At 42.8% G+C, this 21,220-nt stretch overlaps 1 protein-coding gene and 1 long non-coding RNA gene across 4 annotated transcripts; one reads left to right on the plus strand and one right to left on the minus strand.

Annotated features, from left to right (window-relative positions):
• Nucleotides 1-814: 814 nt before the first annotated feature.
• LOC135496901 (uncharacterized) lies at nt 815-6,539 on the plus strand. Its single transcript, XR_010448740.1, has 4 exons — nt 815-904; nt 1,011-1,091; nt 3,357-5,351; nt 5,664-6,539. It is a non-coding gene; the product is annotated as an uncharacterized LOC135496901 (long non-coding RNA).
• A 3,398-nt stretch (nt 6,540-9,937) lies between these two features.
• LOC135497045 (AP-4 complex subunit epsilon-1-like) lies at nt 9,938-20,807 on the minus strand. 3 transcript variants are annotated; one of them, XM_064786705.1, is made up of 18 exons: nt 20,550-20,807; nt 20,088-20,156; nt 19,448-19,571; nt 19,019-19,214; nt 18,630-18,789; nt 18,035-18,201; nt 17,572-17,645; nt 17,269-17,391; nt 16,687-16,936; nt 16,168-16,399; nt 15,620-15,835; nt 15,270-15,350; nt 14,931-15,042; nt 13,839-13,971; nt 13,430-13,565; nt 12,665-12,778; nt 12,165-12,252; nt 9,938-10,772 (listed from the first exon to the last, which is right to left on the minus strand). In XM_064786705.1, exons 1-17 carry the CDS (start codon nt 20,676-20,678, stop codon nt 12,166-12,168), a joined length of 2,403 nt encoding a protein of 800 aa, XP_064642775.1. In that variant the 5' UTR covers nt 20,679-20,807; the 3' UTR covers nt 9,938-10,772; nt 12,165. The 3 variants fall into 3 exon arrangements, with proteins under 3 accessions (XP_064642775.1, XP_064642776.1, XP_064642777.1); XM_064786706.1 differs by lacking the exon at nt 12,165-12,252; XM_064786707.1 differs by lacking the exons at nt 9,938-10,772; nt 12,165-12,252; nt 12,665-12,778; nt 13,430-13,565 and adding an exon at nt 14,628-14,662 and having other exon boundaries at nt 13,871-13,971.
• Nucleotides 20,808-21,220: the final 413 nt, after the last annotated feature.

A 21,220-nucleotide genomic window follows, 5' to 3' on the forward strand; every position in this document is an offset into this window, starting at 1 on the left:
ATGAAAAACTTCTTAAAATCCCTGAAAGTCTGTGCACGTATTTCTCTTTTAACCATTATCATAATTGCTTGGAGGAGTCACGGTCCTCCTGGAAGCCATTTTTGTATGAGAAACCAACATATCTCATGCCCAAGTTGTCCCTTTAAAAAATCAGTGAAAGTCCGTGCATGTTTTTCAACCCTTATTATCATGTTTACTGATGTCCCAAACCAATGTTCATTAACCATTAAGTCCCTCTTTATCTGTGTCGTGGTGTTCCCTCGGCATTTCCACCTGCCATCACTCGATGACGTCACCAGATCAATCGCCGTCTCGTTTGCGGCATTTCTCATTCGCTGAACAGACACCTGCCATTGATACAGCCTGATGGCTGCTAGCTAGCTGATCGTGGTGGGAAAAAAACACGATTTGACCAGCCATAACTCTCAGCTAGACAGGCGGAGCAGCATAAGCTATCAATTCATCTGAGCGCACACAACGTACGCGAAAACGGACCACTTTCAATCGCTCGGTGCGCAAACTTGAACTTGAATTTAAAACAAAATTACCATGTGTGAATACTACTGGCTATAAATTTCAACAATCATGTTACGTCACGTAGACTCGTTTAAAAATACCACAAAAGCCAAGTTTCCGCGAAGTTATGTCACTTGTTGTCCGACTCCTGTTCATCCGACCGTGACCTCAGTATTTGACCAATCAGCTTTATATAGTGAGCATTTTCGTGTATGGGTCAATGAATTTGATTGAAAATCACAATTTGAATAGATGAGTGGTTTGGTAACCTCTCTGACGTAACGTACTCAATACTGAATTTGGCTGTGCTCCTGGTATGACAGACCGGTTTTGGGAACACAAGCGTTCAGTTGTGTCGACGCCAAGTCGAAGCACTGGTTCAACATTGGTGAGTTCAGCCTGATTTCTCCACAACTTTTTCTCCCCAAATTTTGCGACTATTGTCTGATACAATGTACAGTCTTATCTTATCTTTTCATTTTCATTTCTTGCAGACGCCAGACACGTTGTCCTGTCTAGCACACCCATTGCTGCTCAACCGGTTTATCACAAGATACGACTTGAACACCACCATGGTGAGTAATTTTCTCTATCGAAACTTCCTTGATCGCACATACATGTATTCTTTTGAAACTTCTCATCTCTGCAGCAGTGGCGGATCCAGAAATTTGGGAAAGAAGCGGGGGGGGGCGCTGCCCCACCAATGAGAACTCATGATAGAGCCGAAGGTGCAATCCTGAAAATGAGGGGGAGGGTTCTTGAGGAGAGGTGCCCTAAAATATCAAAGAGGGATGACTCATGCGGGCCCCTGAATCTGCCACTGCTGTTCTGAATATTTCCACACTCGGCTCAGCTGACCTTTGAAAGGAGGACACTGTTAGCCCATACCCTATCTATGGTACTATATCGTTCTGGCAGCAGGAAAATGAGACGCTCGGTCATGTCTGCCATGTTTTATGACGTCACACGCCACGTGCTTGGCCAATGTGTCACGTGCTCATAACACATTCTATCTCTGAACCAATCGGCCCTTGATACTGTGACATGTGATATGTATGATGAGGACCTTGACCGGATCAGAAAGATAAGGCATACAATCGAAGTAGTTCAGAGACATTTACATGAAGACATGGCAGAAATTACCAATCGTCTCATTTCACCTCTGTGTGCTGCCAACTGTGCGACGATCGATGATCAATCGGAGATCGTTATGAAATGACCATGGTTTAGTGATAGGCCTACCCCCTCTTGTATTCAGTGGTATTAAATGGACAACTGTGGCATGATATATGGTGGTTTTTCCTACAAAAATGGCTTCCAGTAGAACCGTGACTTCTCAGTCCAAACAGGAAAATTGAAATACATCATTGAACTGCAATAAACAGAGCACAAAAACTGGGTGTAACCTTAGGCCTGCCTGAATTTCACAGGTCATGTCCAAAACTGCCTCGCACACTGGCGAAAATCGTTATTTGAGATAAGTGGCGGCGCATGGTGACAAGTAGAGGTATTATCCTCCTGGCAAGGGAAATCCCACGCCCAGGTTGTCCCTTTAAAGCTGACATGCATGCATAAAAACCCTAACGGCCAAATTAGAAAAGGAAAGGATGAAGTGGCGAGGGTTCCGAGTTCGAACCCGCTCGGGGAATTTTTTTTCTTTTTTTCTACGTGACCTGTCTCGTCAATGAACTTGTGTTTGTGCAGTCAAGTGAGACCTGTCACTGGGTGTCTATCATGTTTCAAGTGCAGTTTGTCTTTTGGTGGTCGGCGTTTGTGTTTTCTATCTTTGTCGTTTGGGTTTTTATGCATGCATGTCAGCTTTAAGTATGTTTTCGCGTGGTGACGAAGATGATAAATGTAAATAATGACACCAGTGCATTGGCCCTGCGGTCACGTGGTGGCTTTCAAAGATGTCCTTGTGCCGTCGGTAGGAAGCTAAGTCTCTTTCGGGAGCAGTAATAATCTCGTCACCATTGAGTTTTACCTATAGCTCCTATACAAGTATAAAGATGGTTTGCGAAGATAAATTTCGGCCATTTTGTTACCATTTTAATATCTAACTATGCGCCTGCTTAATCGCCCGCCCGCGAATTTTTTTCCTGAACCTTTCGGGCAGTACAGTATACATTTGTACACAGGTTCTCAGCCAATCAGAATCCGATAAATCCGTGTCGTCATCGGGGCGTCATCATGAAACTTAGAAGTAAGCTTGTATTGTATTGTGCTTGTTAATCAAATTTGAAGCATACAGTATCAAAATATACTGGAGGAAGACCATACACACGAGGCAGTATCGAAAGACAAGTCTCATTGCAGAGAAACATATTCCTACTGGAGGAAGACCATTCACATGAGACAAGTCTCATTGTATATTCATGCTCAATATGATATCTGAAGGACTATCCCTTGGACCTTGGAGATGGGCTATTGTTATTGTCCTTTCTGTAGGTATGTTGCAGGCAGCAGAAATAACTAAAATATCTAAAATCTAAATAACAAGGGAAAAGAAACGCGTTATAAAAATAAAATATAAAGAGTAAAAAAGAAAAAGAAAAATGTTGTCCACAATCGGATTCGAACTCACGACCTTTGGATCGAACATCGTATTCTGCCATTTCTGACGAGCGCTCTACCAACTGCTCTAAAGTTTATAAGATTTCTGACGTCATGTATTTGTCGAAATCTGATTGGCTGAAAGTCCCTGTACAAATGTACACTATAGTGCCCAAAAGGTTCAGGGAAAAAAAATTCGCTACCCGCCCTTTTCAGATAGACAGTTAGCCCATCTATCATTTCGATCCATCTACCGTAGCTGTCATGGCCAATACTTTTTCTTTCAGAAGCCCCGACGTCCTTTGAACTTTCAAGAAATGGTTGGGTTTGGTCAAGGGACTGGTATTGGATCTGATATATTATCATTGTTGTCACACCTTTTCGCTAAATATGAGGTCTTGAAAATGCTTGGTATTGCTCCTTGTGAGGTGTTACCCAACGTTAATGACGCCTGTCTGTATAAGTGGTACATACTTGACACCTATGGCGAAGGATGAGCCAGTTATTTTCGAGTTTGTACTTTGGGTGCATCTCGTTCCTCGGGTTGCATTGCGCCCGCGACCCCATAGGAGTTCCTGGTCTTGTCTCTTCGCCCCCAACCCCGATAAACTCTATGTACCGTGAACGAATGCTCATCAGGTCGACAGTTATTTGACGACGTAAATCCATCCATATTAACTGGCGCTGCGGCTGCGCTCAATAGACTCCGTTGGGGAGTCTGAGCCTGATAGGGTGTACCAGTCCAGCCGGTTATGTACGGTTGGTATGCTCTATGATATGGATCTCCATCCACCTGTCAGCTAGGGGCAGACCCCAGTGTCTCAACCCTGGGTCTCAGAGGCGGTAACTTCTAGTCAGGCAGCGCGCTATGTCTGGTTAGGCGACATGGGTTACCAGGAGCATCCACAGCCAAAATGGTTTGCACATGGAGGTCATCGCGACCGACTTGTGAGGGGGAAGAAGTGATGTCCATGGCGGTTTCAAATTGATCTGACGACCCCCGCGTCTTCTGGACACGGAGGGGTTCATGTGGCCAAATGCTGTCAGCTAAATCCTATCGTTAGCATCGTTCGCGGTACATGGAAACCAAGGGCATGGAACCCTTTTTTGTCTTGGTTTAATTTCTCTGAGGATTTCAATGATGATATATATATCTAGATCCACAGGTATAGTCGGTACATGTGGCGGCTCGCCACATGAACATTTAAAAAAATTTAATTCGAGCATTGTTAAAAGTTATGAGAATAAATTTCTTCTTTGGACGTGTTTTATTTTACCAGAATGACAATCAAAAAGTTTGTCACTGGAGAATTTCCCCATCCCCCACCCCAGCCCTAGAATATACAGACTAATAGTATCTTTGGACTGTACTGGTAATATAGGTCGGTCACGAAAAATAAAATATATTTTGGACTGTACTGGTAATAGAGGTCAGTCACGAAGAATAGAATATGTATTGGACTGTACTGGTAATATAGGTCAGTCGCGAAAAATGAAATATATATTGGACTGTACTGGTAATATAGGTCGGTCACGAAGAATAGAATGATATTGGACTGTACTGGTAATAGAGGTCAGTCAAAAAAAAGAAATATATATTGGACTGTACTGGTAATATAGGTCAGTCACGAAAATATCTGAAAGTCTGTGCCCCATTGTTGACGAATATAATATCGTGAGGACTTTATCAATAGTCACGGTCCCTGGCCCCTCCCACATAAAAATCATTAGCAAGGTCACTGCAGGCAATAGCTTCAGCATTGTTATTGTATAAACATGTCTTAAACATTATAAACGGCCCTATTTGTGGGGTTACATTGGGTTCTTGCTGGGGTAATGATGTCCATGTCCGATTCTGCGTTTTGTGGACTTGTAAATCAGTCCAGCATTGACATTGCGTTTTGTGGACATGTAAGTCTGTCCCGCAGTACCAAGTTTCACCCCAGCAATTACCAATAAGACCTGCACGTGACCTTAAAGTAAATAGCTATGCAAGTGTGGTCGAGACAAAACGCGATGTATGCACTGGAAGAAGGAAATCTTCGAAGAGTAGCTGGAACTGTCTGTCCAGCTCTCGTTTATGAAACAATAGGCGATTTGAAAGACGTCTCCTGAACAGATCGCCCATTGTTCAATGAAGCAGCAATCGAATTGTCTCCAATTTTTTCAGGTCGATTGCTCCATCCCGTGTGGTTTCGCTGTCCCGTCCCAAGAATCGAGCCAACGCGACCGAGGCCACTTCTGAGAGATTCAGGATGCCAGATTTGTGGAACACAATTGAGGTAAATGAGATAAAATTCGATAAGCTGGCTACAGTTGATGAAATGAGGCTTTAGGTCCGTCATCATGTGACTGATATTGAGACAAACCCGAGGCAGGTTGACCACCATTGACTGACAATTCAATGTAATTGATTCATCTTATTAGTGCCAATGAGGCTGTCACAGACATAAACATGTGTATAGACATATTACTGATATGCTATAATAGAAGATTTATAAAAAATACGTCATGAAAAATGATCAAATACTTCAATTTCTTAAATTGTATATTTCAATGTTTCTTGGTATCTAAATCGTCCCTTTCTATTCCAGGCCAGTAGTCAAGAGCCATGATCAGGGAACAGCAGTTCCCAACGGAATTGACCCTTTTCTTGTTGTAATTCATGCTGTTGGCCCAGAATGGGTTGACACTCACCTGTTTTCGACCCTGAAAATTAAACATCGAACATTGTTACTCTTTGTTAAAAGTGAACCTTGCAAAATATGTACTTATTCCTGAAATCAATAGCACTTCATGTATGTACACGCTGATCCAGAATATTGCTATTTCTTGTTCCGTTTTCAATGTGGCAATCCATTTACCGTATCTGAGCTATTTCACAGCACAAGAAGTGCAACATTACAACAATGGAGCTATCTTGATCACAGCAAAAATGTGTTTCTACATTGTTTTACTCAAATTATGCATGGATGAGCCTTATTGACATACATATTTGTTTTCAAGAGGAATTGGTTGTAGGTTTTCTTTCTTTTTTCTTAAGGCAGGCCTAATTTAACAGAAGGCCTATATTTTAGGTAGGATATTATTTATACTATAGGCCCATATCAGTTTTGAGATTAATTTCCTCTTGAAGACAACAAACGTCAGTCGAGTCTCTGCACCATTTTGATTGGGCGGTTTTGGGCTAAAATACAGTACAAGAGAATGCTCCATTGGTGTTAACAGAATATGTCATTGTTTTGGTCAGCAATCAGTTCTTGCCACCTTGAAAGCGGTCACGGTTACTTACGACTTGTATATTGTTCAATTGTTATTATGCTATTGTCATTTGCCTTTGCCCCCCCCCCCCCCCATCCTTATCGACACTCACAGTGCACCACCCTCCATCCCATGCCCCGCATGCGCACTCACCCAACATCTGATCCCTTGACACGCTTGCTCAAGCGGCTCAAGCGGCGTCAGCAGTATCAACGTTATGTTATTGTATTCTAAGTTTTGCATTATTCATATGTATGTACTTGCCAAATAAATGTTGTCATATCATAACATTCGTCTCTTGTCCTTCGGTCAATAAGTGTGCGGATCACTCCCAAAAAGTTCGATTAACACACTACACTATCTTCACGTGCAACAATTTACGGACAACTCGAAAAGTTAGATTTATGCACTAACCAAACGACACCAATGCACCTTCCTCACCAAAATACCTCACGCCTGCGGACAGGGACGAAATAGCCCAGAGTCTGTACCGTAACTTAATTTGCATCCCGTTACAATCCAGAATGACATATCATCAGCCTTTGTCTCTTGTCCTTCGGTCTCTCAGCGTGGGGGACACTCCCGAAAAGTGAGATTTATGCACTTACCAAATGCACCTTCTTCACCAAAATACCTCACGCCTGCGGTCAGGGACGAAATAGCCCAGAGTCTGTACCGTAACTTAATTTGCATCCCACTTCAACCCCGAAGGAGATGGCCAACTTGTATGTAAGCAGTTGACGATCGAGAAGAAGAGACAGTTTTTCCAAGCCTGGCGGAGACCAACGTCTATGTATGACGACAGTTCTGAAGAGCTCTGTCTGGTTTCCTCTATCTGTATAGTCATCATGGTATCAATGATTGAGCCGATTTACGAATATCGCGTAACTGAACTTTAGCAGGATTTCATGACACCACAGACCATCTTTCATACATCTTCGCTCGTGAGGGCTTGCGAAATCTGCCTAGATAAATTTTTTTTACTGACAAAGTCCATTTCTCCACTACTCACGGAAAATAACTGGCGCTCAATGTGTGTATCTATGTGTCCCTGGAGTTCGAAAGATGTGACATTACAGAGCGTCCGATTTAGTCTCGTAAAGAGACGCAAATTATTCCAGGACATTCAAACTTGTGTTGTATCCTATCCTTTTGATGTATGGTTATCCCTACAGAGGTGCTAAAAGCCCGGTCTCTTTAGTATTGGATGAGGCATCCTGCAGACAGTCCGCTGTACGCTCTTGAGAGAGACACTGACACCCAATCTCTGCCCGGAGTAACCCGTGCTTAGAGTAACTGGTAAATCGCAATCGTCACTTGAAGACAAAGCATTTGCTGGTGTTTATTCATATCATCTCCTCAGACACTACTCGAGTCTTCTTGGGTGATACCTGATACGAGACAACTAACTGAGCTATACACCTTTCCAGAAATGGGGCGCTGAGTGTCCGAAATAGTGATGTCATAAGGGGGAACTGGGCGTTGTGGTGGAGGGACAAAGGAGATAGTCATGGTTGACCAACACACTTGAATGCCTTTAATGACGGACAAGGGGGAAAAATTTCGGGAAGCATGTATAACTAACCTGAAGTGCTATTTGATAAGGGAACAATGGTACGAACCTACCTGTAAAAAAAACCTCGCGATCCGGATACATGGATCTCGTCTCAACCTCTTTTTTCAGATAATTGGGAAAGTTACACAGTAGCATCTTGCCACCATCAATCCTACTGCCTTAAGACTGAGCTATCAGCTCATCATTCTTGTGAAGAAATGCACAACCTGGCCGTTTCTTCTATACCGAAGGCACCAGGGCCTATTGCCTTTTTCTGAGCCATCATTTTACCATCCTCGTGAAGACCGGTACAACCTGGCTGTCTCTTCTCTACCACAGACATGAGGGCCTACTGCCTTGCTCTGAGCTATCATCTTACCATCCTCGTGAAGACAGGTACAACCTGTCTGTCTCTTCTCTACCACAGGCACCAGGGCCTACTGCCTTGCTCTGAGCCATCATCTTACCATCCTCGTGAAGACAGGTACAACCTGGCTGTCTCTTCTCTACCACAGGCACCAGGGCCTACTGCCTTGCTCTGAGCTATCATCTTACCATCCTCGTGAAGACAGATACAACCTGGCTGTCTCTTCTCTACCACAGGCACCAGGGCCTACTGCCTTGCTCTGAGCTATCATCTTACCATCCTCGTGAAGACAGGTACAACCTGTCTGTCTCTTCTCTACCACAGGCACCAGGGCCTACTGCCTTGCTCTGAGCTATCATCTTACCATCCTCGTGAAGACAGGTACAACCTGGCTGTCTCTTCTCTACCACAGGCACCAGGGCCTACTGCCTTGCTCTGAGCTATCATCTTACCATGCTCGTGAAGACAGATACAACCTGGCTGTCTCTTCTCTACCACAGGCACCAGGGCCTACTGCCTTGCTCTGAGCTATCATCTTACCATCCTCGTGAAGACAGGTACAACCTGGCTGTCTCTTCTCTACCACAGGCACCAGGGCCTACTGCCTTGCTCTGAGCTATCATCTTACCATGCTCGTGAAGACAGATACAACCTGGCTGTCTCTTCTCTACCACAGGCACCAGGGCCTACTGCCTTGCTCTGAGCTATCATCTTACCATCCTCGTGAAGACAGGTACAACCTGGCTGTCTCTTCTCTACCACAGGCACCAGGGCCTACTGCCTTGCTCTGAGCTATCATCTTACCATGCTCGTGAAGACAGATACAACCTGGCTGTCTCTTCTCTGGCCCACAGGCACCAGGGCCTACTGCCTTGCTCTGAGCTGTCATCTTACCATCCTCGTGAAGACAGGTACAACCTGGCTGTCTCTTCTCTACCACAGGCACCAGGGCCTACTGCCTTGATCCGAGCTATCATCTTACCATGCTACCTTCACTAGAGTGCAACATGCTCACCATGATGAATATTTAACCGTCCGAATTCACCATAGTACAGTGCTGACAGTTCACAATGGTGAATTGTGAATGAGAGATGAAGACATGCACCACTGACCATGTCTTTCATTGCATCTCCACTAACAGTGTTTTTCAAAATCTTGCTGCAAAAAATAGCTAATTTCTTAAGTTTTTGTTCTGATGTTTGGTTTAAAGATGTACTAAATTTGAGCATATTTAGATTTTGGCAAAAATGCTGACCAAGGTATCTGTATCTGTCCATTTCAAAATGTGGACAGTCAAGTAGGTAATGGAATTCATCTCCAACATCATTTTTATCACAAAGTTGACAAGTATTATTTAACTCTTGGTTATTGCCATTGTAGTTTCGACTTCTAACACCTGGAAGCTTGTTGTTTCCAAGTCAGAATGAAATTTGTGCTTTATGTAAACTGCGACAGTGGAGGCACCTGTTGGTGTGACTCGGAACCTGACCGGCCATGCTCATGCTTATAGCCTCCCTTTTATAAGGGAATATCTGCAAACTGTGTTGTTGTTGGGGGGGGGGGGGGGGGGGCATTTGACCTGCTCCTGTTCCTTTTGGTGCCGTTGTCACCTAAATCCCACACCCAACTTGTCTTTTCTTAAACCCAACAGCCTCAAACACAGATAAAGAAACACTATATTTTTGTAACATTTCTTACATTTAATATTTCTCACTTTGAAGTCGAGTATAACATAAAGTAGGAGTACTAGCAGCATATTTGATCATGCGTGTCCATCTACACAATAAAATACATTCCAAGCACTTCAACACTTTTGCCTCACACAAAAGTGATACTTTTTCCATGGTTTTCAGCATCAAAAGTTACAATTTTTCCTTGGTTTTAGCAAGTAAACTAAATTTTTCACATGGTTTTCAGGAACTTAATATACACTTTTTGCACAGTTTTCCGCAATAACAAAAGTTAAAGAAAGAACAATCCCATCTTGCAGTGACACAGAAGCACTTCATCTATCATATTACAAATGGCACATTTTCACAGGCATTTTATTCACACTTTGAATGTCATGAGGTTCAAGAGCATACTCGAAATCTGAGGGAGCTAGCAGCTCTTCATAAAACATACAGTCTACCAAATTTTCTTTTCATAAGTTTTTGGTTCATTGTAAATTCCAATTGACTGCCCCAAAATGGATGCCTGTTCGCGTCCTAAACCCACACTGAATGGTTAAGATTACAGTCTCAAGAGCCAGTGCTATTCTACAAGCTGTGATACACACAAATATAAACTTTGTCCTTTGAAGTCTGAGAACAAAAATCTAATTCGATATATTAATTGTTATTGCACCTTCCCTCTTATTCCTTGGAGTAGAAAATCATCAGAGCAAGAAACAGCAAAATCATAAATTTTTTGCGATTGAACAAATTTCCTGCTTTGAAAATCTTTGTTGTCATTTGACATCGAGAATTATCCGCGTTTATTGAGACTTTGATGCTGTTATGAGTTGGTTCCTTCAGAATCCTGAATAGTAATAAGAAAGAAAGGATTAATGCCAAACCACCAGTATGAAGAGCATCAATGTGAAAATGGTTATCTTCTAGTGCTCTTTCACCGACTGACAAGTAAAGAATACCCCTCATGTGTGGAGAGCTGTCTGGAGTGGAGAGCTTATTTGTGGGGACTCTGTGACAAGTGCTCCAATAGTGAGTTCAGGCTGTTCGTTCACCACTTTAAAACAGACTCTAGGTAAACATATTCCCTCTTTCTCCAAATGAATGCAATGATTCCTGAGAGAAGATAGAAGTATTTTCACAAACCACCAGGGAGAGAAACATTGGAAAGGAAAGCCCAACCAGGAGGTTATACGATGCGAGATTGGAGAATGCTGAAAAAGAAAGCTCTTCAGTAGGCAGGAACAGATTGACCAACTACCTGAAATATACATGTAGATTGAAAAGCCCGGCTCCGCTTTGAAATCTTTAGCTTGCATGAGGAGGCCAACAAGGCCTTGAGCTAACAAGATGCAAGCCAGCTGCATGCATAGTGGTGCAATGTATTGACAATGCTAAAAGTTCCCAATTTAGCAGAAATGTGGCAGATGGACCATTTCAGAGCTGCACTGCGGTATACAATGGTGGCCAAGTATGGATTTGTCTAGTCACTGGCTGCTTTCTCAGTTCGTTGTCAAGTGATTTTGGATGCAAGGTTGAAGGAGCACAAAGCTTCATATGAAAAACCTGATGTAAATCAGCCGTTTTAAAACACCAGGTCAATAACCAAGGACAGAAAATCTTGTGGACTGCTTAACACCAATCAAGGAAGACTGATGATAAGGAACTTGTGGAATCTTTACAGATTAGGAGGCATCAACCAACCATGAAGAGAGACAAAGGCTTCATGATCCATTCTGCATATGATCAACATGAAATGAACACTCACTTATATGGGATAAGTCACATTTCAAAAGACCTAATGTGACCATTGGCTGTGTATGTTGTTTCTTATGTGCTTTGAATGTGGGTCATTTCTTCACTTGATAACAAACTCAGAAAGCAGTTAGCAACATATTGACTTGAGAAAATCCATATACCAGAAGTCCACAATAAGATACCAATAGACTAGGTAATTACGTGGTACCGTAGGGTGAAGCCAGACTATTGGAGGTTTTCAGTCCAAATAAGGCTATCAGTTGGGATGAGGAACTGCCCAGCTGAAGGGGGTGAGGTCCCGCCAAGCCATTCGAGCAGATTCTGTGGCTGGGTGAAGCCAGAAAGTTCCCACGCAAACAATGACCGGTGAAGATAATGACGGAGACCTAAAAAACACCCTTTATATCTCCCACAACTCTACAGAATCTATCGTCATAGAAACCCAAATATTTACAATCCAAAACCTCAACAAAACATGGCTCACCTTACATCTTGCTGGTAAAAATGGCCGCTGCCAGACGCTTATTTTTAAGCTGACGGCCTGTTAAGTAGTTTGGTTCCATTTGGGACCACTAGATGGTGTTTAAGTAAGAAGTTACATGTTAGCCTTATGAAGAAGATTAGTTTTCTACGCTACAATCAGCAATTCTTTCTACCAAAACAAAACTCATGCAATGATTTGGTGGTTTGCAGTAGTTTCATTCAGTAGCAGTGTGTCACCCATGTAAACAACCTTAATCTAGTCAGACTGAAGGACCAACTCTTCCAATATCACTGGCTCTATCCATCCACTTGCTCACCTGTTTTGAGAGGCCACCAAACAACCTTAATCTAGTCAGACTGAAGGACCAACTCTTCCAATATCACTGGCTCTATCCGTCCTCTTGCTCACCTGTTTTGAGAGGCCACCAAACAACCTTAATCTAGTCAGACTGAAGGACCAACTCTTCCAATATCACTGGCTCTATACGTCCTCTTGCTCACCTGTTTTGAGAGGCCACCAAATAGAGCAGACGCAAGATCCTTTTTCTTCTGCTCATCTTCTGACAGAGCAGGGACGTCAAATGTCATCACACCATTGCTGTCGGATGCTGCACCCTAGAAACACAAATGGAATAATTCATTCAGAAATTAGGCCTTCTGGCAAAATGTACATTTCATCTTCTTCAGCATTTGCTCTCTACTTGTAGTAGTCCTTCCCCCATGACGGGATGAGCGTTTCTACATTCTAAAACAGCTCAGCACCATTTGGGTATATTGGCCAAGTGACTCCGTTTTTGGCCAAAGGTAGAGTCCAGGGCAAGCTACTCATGTTGTACACATGGGGTCTTTTTCTTGGCCTGACATGGCAGAGACGTTCAGGTACGTCAGTGTTCTGGTGGAGGTCCGTGATTCGAACCCCCAGTCATGTGAGACTCTGGCCAGGTATCGTTGTCTTTCTTGTCTTACTCCACCCAGATGTATAAATGGCTATCTCTCCGATACTGATAAATACAGAACGGTTATGCTAGCTCAGCTGAAATCTCAGTTTGCTCTGAAAGAGGTGTCACACAGTACAGAAAGTCGGGGAACCTTGATAGCTCAACTGGTAGAGCACTGGACTGGCATCCAAAGGTCTGTGGTTCGAATCCAAGGCAACTTGATTTTTCTGTACCAATTTTATTTTGATCTTTCTGAAGTTATGCAGCAGCTAAAACAAGTCGCAATGTATCCCACACTGCAATCGAGGTGTGCAGCTAGTGAACTTACCTCTAATTGATTCTCATCACTCCCTGAACCATCATCAGATCGTTTCATCTTGAGACTAGTGTCTGCTGCCCCCGGCCTGGCCACGCCCTCTGCTCCCCAGATCTTTGGCACACTTTTCAACTTGAGAACCGGATCACTGCCAAAACAAGGATGAGTTGTAATATACAGTGATAAGCCAAAATCAGTGTACATGTTCACAAATACAATTTCCTCAACCATGTCAACTGCTCACCCATTTTGTTTTATCTCTGTGGAGTTGAAATGACAACTTTTCTCATCTAGTCGGAAAACAATTGACACTGTCCAACCCTAAAAACGAGAATGATAGTCTGTGCACCTAACAAACTCGCCCCAGTGCCGATATTAAGGAACGAAATCAGCGCCTCTTGTGTCAAGATTGTGCACCTACCTAAAGATGTCGCCACTACTTGGGCTGCCATGTGAACTAATTGATTGATCTTTGCTATAGATGGTTGAAGAGCCGCTGTACTGAGGACTTTCGTAGGGTTGGAAGGTGAGTTCGGTGTACACAGAGGGGGTGCCTGGAAAAAGGTAACATGGGTGAGACTTTAGGCACTCAAGTTATTTCAAAGGTGAAGAAGTCTTTATAAAAAAGAAATATCATGCCTTGCATCGCAAAATCTGTCAAGCAATGGGGAAGGGGGGGGGGGTTCAACTCACAGGAAGTGAAAATACTCTGCAGAAAACTTGCAAAATCTGTCAAGCCATACAACAGGTGTCACTCACAGGAGTGAAGGTCTTCATGCCTGGCTGTCACACAATGCAGATGAATTGACTGAAACACCTAAACAATCCAAAAGACACAGAAAGCAGTTACTTCTGCTGCATCAAAAGATAAGAACTGTTTTCACCACCACAACGCACAGTATTCTCACACAACCAACCACCCCAATGTCCAACGCTTTGTGATCCTTCAAAAATGTTCAGCAGTGAATTCGAAATAATACTCAATATGGGCCAATCTATCGAACCTGTTGGGAAATGATCAGCCTGATCAAAGATGATATGATTGGTTGATCAGCGCACGATCAGTAAACGCAATAGTTTTTCAAAGTGGAGAACTGATGTACTTCAAACTTTGAAATACTTGGTCGACTTTCGTCGTCGTCAAGTAGAGATACAGCAGAAAGTGAAACATACAGCCAACAAAAGCGTAGTGATAGCTCAACAGACTCACCGCCTAGTGGTGGAGTCCGCCAGAGCTGCACGCGTCTAAAGGCCGACGAAAGAAAAGTGAAAAATATCAAAATGTTGTGAAGTTTAACTATTAACCAAAAAATAGAGTGAACACTATATGGAAAAATATCAGAATTTCAAGAAAGTTTATTAATTTACTATAGGAATAATGTACTCATATCAAATCAATAAAGTCAATCGTGAACACTATGAAAAAATACTAAGCTTAGAATACCAGGCGACTGTCTCAAGGAAATTGAGCCACTGAAAGTTTGTTTGAGTCTAGAAATGAACTTGAACTCACCTTGGGATTTCATGAGAACTGGATGTCGCATACTCCTTGGTCTATACGGTGCTGCCCCCTTTTGTAGCTGGTCACAGACAAAGTCGTCCAGGAACGAAAGGGTGCCGTCAATCTGCAAACAAAATGTCTAAAATGGAGAAATTCCCTTGTTTATGGTTTTGTGAAGCGCCATGAATTAGAGTTCCTACCGTCGTTGCTGGTCCATTCAAGAAAACAAATCTGGGTTCACCTAGTTCAGCGGGGATGTGAATGGGCCAGCAGATGATCACAGCAACGAGCAACGGCGGATTCATCGAAACAGGTGAAACGAGAGACAGCGTCTCGTCGAATATTTCTTACCTCATTTATTTTTTTCCTGCCATCACAAACACTTTTGAGGAGAGTATTTTGCATATTTAATCTTGACAATTCTTTTGTTCTCTGTAATAAAAGATGAGATTATAACAGCCTTATCGTTGTTTATCAAAGGATATCAATGTTTACAATGTACGAAACAGAACTCGAACAAATAAGGTCCCAGCAACAACAAAAATTAAATATTATTTTCCTTGAATTCAAAATATCTTCCAATTAGAAACTGGAAAACAACTGTATACATCACCAAAATTAACAAAATAGCAAACTTTTGCATTTTTCGAGTGTAAGAGCTGAAGAGGCTTGAAAACTTGACGTCTTAAACCCATCTTTACCTGTCGTAACTCTGGCCTGCACCTTTCACAACTTTCCAGAAGGCGCTCACATGAATAAGAATTCCTCTCAGATCTGGCTAACACTTTCATAATGGCACTAAGTATATAACTCTTGGTTTCTATTGACGTCGAATCATGGAGGAAATTCTCCTCCAAGATTCTGAAGACATCGTTTGCGGAGTTGACAGTGGGGGAGTCCAAGTATTCACCAATCACCTGAAAACATTGGATAAGCAATCTGAGAAAGGGGAGAATATCTTGGATTGTGATGGTCAACAACACCCATCCCAAAGATGATTAAAACAGAATTTGCCGTTTCCTTCAGGAATAGTGCCTAATAAGTAACTTCAAAATCTGGCTATTCTGTGAGCAGGCCTTCATTCCTGCGATGGCCCTGGCCAAGGTGGCAACTCAGCCCCCCCCCTAACTTAATGCCACAGCAATCTTGGTAGCCCTTCTTTCTTCGACTGTTGGATTGGTTCATAAGGGTTTCCAAGAATCAGTGAGCACAGAAGAGGTTCTAGTATGTGACATCAATGACCACCTACCCATGAAGCAACTCGAAGTAACGAGTCAGGAATTTCTTGATTTTTGATACAGTTCCACATAATCTTTGTCAACGACTCAACATCTTTTATGCGTTCTTCTCCGTCTTTTTCGGTGATGGTGCGACTGATGACGGCCATGATGTTGGTGATCACATGGTCTGGGATGTTACTACTCGCGAGCAAGATGAGTGTATTCATCGTCTGTGTGTACCAGATCACGTCTGACGAATACCTGCAAGCGACATAGTGGACTGATCAGGAAAGGAATGCACCGTATGTGAATCAAGTGAAGATATTCTGGTTTGACGTAAAATCTCCATAGGCAATAATTTCAATCAAATACATGCATCATCAGACCTTTCAAACAAACAAACGAAAAATATGAACATCACATTTTTCAAGAATTTTCATCGCAAATTCATAGTTTGATCCTCATGCACTGAGAATTTCAGAATTTTTAGATAAATTTAGAGTTTTCAAGTCAAAAGACTAAAATCGCCTTTTGCCAATGCTCCGTACCTGTCAGCAAGCTGCGTGATCTTGGTGACGATGTCCTCCCTTATATATGGATCAGACGCCTGCTGCAGATTCTCCATTAGCTTCTGGCAGACGACCTTGAAATTATCACCGTTGGTCATCTTGTAGAGAATATCAAGGACCTTTTTCCGCACGCTCAGGTCGGGATGGTCGAGACATTCAATCACGATATCCTGATGTGGTACGGCATATGCTGGGTTGATCTGTACGATGACTCCTAGGGTTTTTAGACCTGTAACAGACATCCGTCACATCTAGAAACAGAACCTGCGTAATGCTGCTTGCTTGCAGGGGTTTATGCAGCTTTTGAACAGGTAACAATTGAGTATCTGCCCAGTCTGCACTCTCAGATCAAACTCATCATGTCTCTTCACCGAGTCATCTCAAGGGAGGGAAAGTCAAAACAAGTGACTCAAGTTGCTCACTGATTTGCAGTCTTTGGGAAAACACAACAATTTGTATACAAAAAGAGAGTCGTAGACATATGTGCAAATGATTATTTGAACTGTATCTGGTCAGTTTTCACCAACAAATCACAGCCTTCTCTCTCAATGTTAGCCTCACCTAGATATCTCAAGTTGATGTTCTTTGCCGTTATGAACTTGGTCACACATTTCACTGCAAGTTCCAGTAACGCCGGACTCGGATGAATGGCGGCTATTGTCTTCACACACTCATAGATAACACCTGCAATATCAAAATGATGATTTAATAAGTCTTCAAGGCAGAATATCTATCCTGGATCACCTTATCAAAGGGGAGGCGTGACCACTAAACACAAAAAACACTGATCTGAGAACAAAGCCATCCCAGCTTTGCAAAGTTTGACAAAATGGACGATTTTGTCCTCATCTGAAGGATACATACCTAGTCCCATTTTCACCGTGGCATCAATCTTCTGCAAGACCTCAGTAAGAACTGGGTAAAGCAATTGACTTGTTCTGCAAACGACAAAAGAAACAAATGGCTTGAAATACTTTTTGTTTTAAGTTTGCCTCCTTCCTGTTCATGGTACCTGGTGGTGGAATGGCTGAACTTCGTAGTCAAGTTATGGGGTCGGACTCTCTTGAATTTGATGTGACAGACGTCGTAAGGTCGGAAACAATAAAGGCCAACCCCATAAGTGGCCATTTTGTTTCTTATCACAGAACACCACAACTATGGCTTCTCTTCTGAAAGTGGCCATGTAGCCAAATCAGCCTTAGAAGTAACACTAGAAAAGGCTAGTACCTCTCAATATATATCTGGTACTTTAAATATGAAGAGTGTCAACCATCTAGTTATAAGGCTTTTGTTGACACAGAACTTCTGAACACAGATGCCGCCTTACCCAGGGTCATTTTCTCCAAGCTTTGCCATGCACTGAAGGAGCTGGATCTGCAACCAAGGTGCTGGAATGTTGTTGTATTCAAACTCGGTCGGGAACGTCCGTGAAATGATCTGCTGCAGAATATACACAAGGCTTTTCGTGATGTCTTTGTACTTCTCCGGATTTTTCTGCAATGAGGGAAAAGGTAAACATCTTTTTCATTGTAGGTCAACACTGTCGACTGTATCAACGCATCCATTATGATTATTCAGTGTGTTGGTCTGTTGGGGAGTTCACCAGAGATTAGAGCCTCAGGGTAGCAGTGTGCCATCCTCTGAGGTGTGGAAATGTCCTCACGCTTTGAATACCAATCACCACTCCAACCCCCAGCTGTACGTCATACAGTAACTGAAGACAGATGCACCGGCCACCTATCACAGTACATTCCAAACCATCAGAACTGGCATTTCTTAGAGTCAATGAGAATGAGAAGGGATTATGAAATCAATCAGTCAACAGATGTACGAGTCACAACAACTAAAGGCCTATCTCTTACCAGTCTGGGACAGAGCAACTGGGTTATGACTATCAGATGGTTTAGAGAATGGAAGCCTACCTGTATGAGATCACGATAAATGTGAAGAGCAGCCCACATTACTTCAGGACTCTTGTCACAGAGCGCTTTCTTAAACTTCTCCAGGCTGTGTTCGAGAAGACCGGGAGCTTTCCGATAGAAACTATGTAAACAGACAACCGACTTCTTTCGTATTGATGGCCTGAAAATAGCAAGTAACTGGTCAATTCTTCTTCTTGTCCATCATTCTAAATCGCCTTGGATGCCATGTAGCACAGATTTGTTCTACACTGCACTTTGTTATGGCTGGAGCCGTTTTGCTGTCATGCTCTCCTAGCCATGGTGCCAGTTATAAGTAATCCTTGAAATAGTAACCCAATATGAACCTCCTGGCCCACTTCAATGCGTACATACTTTATGAACGGCCCTACCTTAGGTGACTGAGTCTTTCCTCAACTAAGGGCAGAATCGCAGGAATCATTTCTGTATCGATCAACTGGGATGCAGCAATCAGCCCGGCGCTGATTTCCAGTATGTTGGTACTCTGTATATCTCGCTGGATTGTGTTGACTAACATGATGCCCAGTTCGTTGCCTCCCTCGAGGAAGACGCCCGATGCTAGGTACCCTAGGGAAGGAAGGGAGCACTTCAAACACGATCTGTCTTGTTCGGGGTTTATTTGTAACTTATCGTAGGAAAGGCTTCAGCAAGGAAGGCAAAGACAGGCAAAAACCTGAAGACTCATGAGGAAGGAACTCCACATCCCAGAAACTCAGAGGTGACAGAAGCTCATGTTTCAATGTGTCACATTAATGTCTCGACCAAGCGGGCTAACAAGGCAGAGTTTTCCTCATTCTTACCAACTCTCTTCTGAAGCAGCACGCCTTGCTGTGCCAGCTTGACGGCATGAATGTAGGCGAAGGAGACATTGTGGCCCATCAGGTGGCAGTAGATACATCGAATCAGACAGTCACGGATGCCTGCCTGCAGCAAGAAAAAAGATGATTACATGAATTCATTACAAAAGATAATTTAGTTAAACAGGTTCAATTTTAACACTTGCCCTGTACAAATAACCTATGAGACAGTCAGATGGACAACCTACAGGTAAAGCTGCTGTCCTGAGGACAAGTGAAACCTATTGCCTCTCTTGCAAGCGTGCAGAAAAACCCTTAATATCGACCACTGCTTATAACTGACTAGTTAAGTTTATTAGTTTAGTATGAAAGTATTTTTGGAATCAAAGTCATTACAGATATCTCACCTATACCCACAGCACCCAAACTACACGCCTTTGACTTGAAAACAGGCAACAGTGAGAAAATATGAGTTTGATCAGCTAAATTTACTGCCAACTGACATCTAGAGGCTGACTTATGCCAGGCTTTTCTTCCATTCCAAGTAATGCCACATCAGTATTGCCAATGTGGGATGGTGAAGAGAGAGGAGCTATGATGAGGAGTTCGAGCAGAGCAATCTGACAAGACAGTAACGACTCACTGGAGAAGTAGGTTTGGCTAATTTCATTTTAAGTTGGGATGTTTCCCTTTTCAAAAGTTCGTCCACTTCCTGAAACAAGAGAAATAGATAACTGAATAAAACATGACAATAACGAGATCATTGTCTATCGCAATGTCAATGAATAATATGGAATATCCGTCTTGAGCTCTAAATGGATTTGTTCCCGTGAGTTAGGGAATTGTAAAATGGGAGCAGAATAGACGATGCGAAGAAGTTTTGTTTTGGCGCCAACCAGTCGTGCATTTCACCTTGCATCCTTGAATGAACTACAAAGTCAAAGGATCGCTGTCAATACGGACGCGGTGTCTCTGGCTCTAGGGCGTAGACATTGTCTGAACTCAGCTAAGGCATTCTGACATCTTCCAAGTGTGGGCATTTGATTTGTTTTGGCGTTCTTCGAATTCGTCAATCAACAAGGAGCCAGGGAGCTAAATAACTCACATGCTGGGATCTGCATTTTCCAAGTGTGTCCACGAAAACAGCAAACTGGGGGGATTGAGGAACCTTAGCAGCAGGGCTGCTCAGGCTCCCAGCGATTGATGAAATGGTCTTTTCAACTATGTCAGACATTCTTCATTACAATTAGATAAATTTGATGACAATAATGTTTTATTTTGTTGGGTAGATTTATCATAAATTGAAACTATTATGCCAAATTAAGAAATTTTCATGTTTTGTTGACAGCTGGACAGTAGTCAGTCGTTTCGCTCCCTGACCTTTTCGCCCCCCGCCGTTTCGCTCAAATCGAAGCCGTTTCGCTCTACGCCATCGCCATCTTCAGGACAAGATAGGAACTGAAAAGACCAAACGGTCTTTTCAGTTCCTACTGTGCCCTGAAGATGGCGATGGCGTCATTTAAGGTCTCATTAGGGAGTTTTTTTTGTTATTCATCCTAAAATCATTGATTTCTCGGTCCTTACAGTACGTCAGCGTTGATTCAGCAGTTGTTTTGGCAAAGACATGTTTTTTTGGAGTTTCTGAAACCTAGAGCGCTACTCAATAGGCGACTAACAAGAAACTACGTATTTATACAGTTGTTGCTGACGTATGTGTACACTGAACTTGGGATGTGCGTCGGCCCCGTGTTGAAATGCCGTCCAGTGCCAACTGGT

The sequence above is a fragment of the Lineus longissimus genome, chromosome 12, assembly GCF_910592395.1.
Source record: "Lineus longissimus chromosome 12, tnLinLong1.2, whole genome shotgun sequence".
In the NCBI taxonomy this organism is placed as follows: domain Eukaryota; kingdom Metazoa; phylum Nemertea; class Pilidiophora; order Heteronemertea; family Lineidae; genus Lineus; species Lineus longissimus.

Coding starts and splice junctions, on each gene's coding strand:
- LOC135497045 (XM_064786705.1), bottom strand. CDS start 20,678: ATGTCTGACATAGTTGAAAAGACCATTTCATCAATCGCTGGGAGCCTG. Junction 19,215..19,447: donor GCTGCTTCAGAAGAGAGTTG/GTAAGAATGAGG, acceptor TTCCTTCCCTAG/GGTACCTAGCATCGGGCGTC. Junction 18,202..18,629: donor TTTATCGTGATCTCATACAG/GTAGGCTTCCAT, acceptor CCCTCATTGCAG/AAAAATCCGGAGAAGTACAA.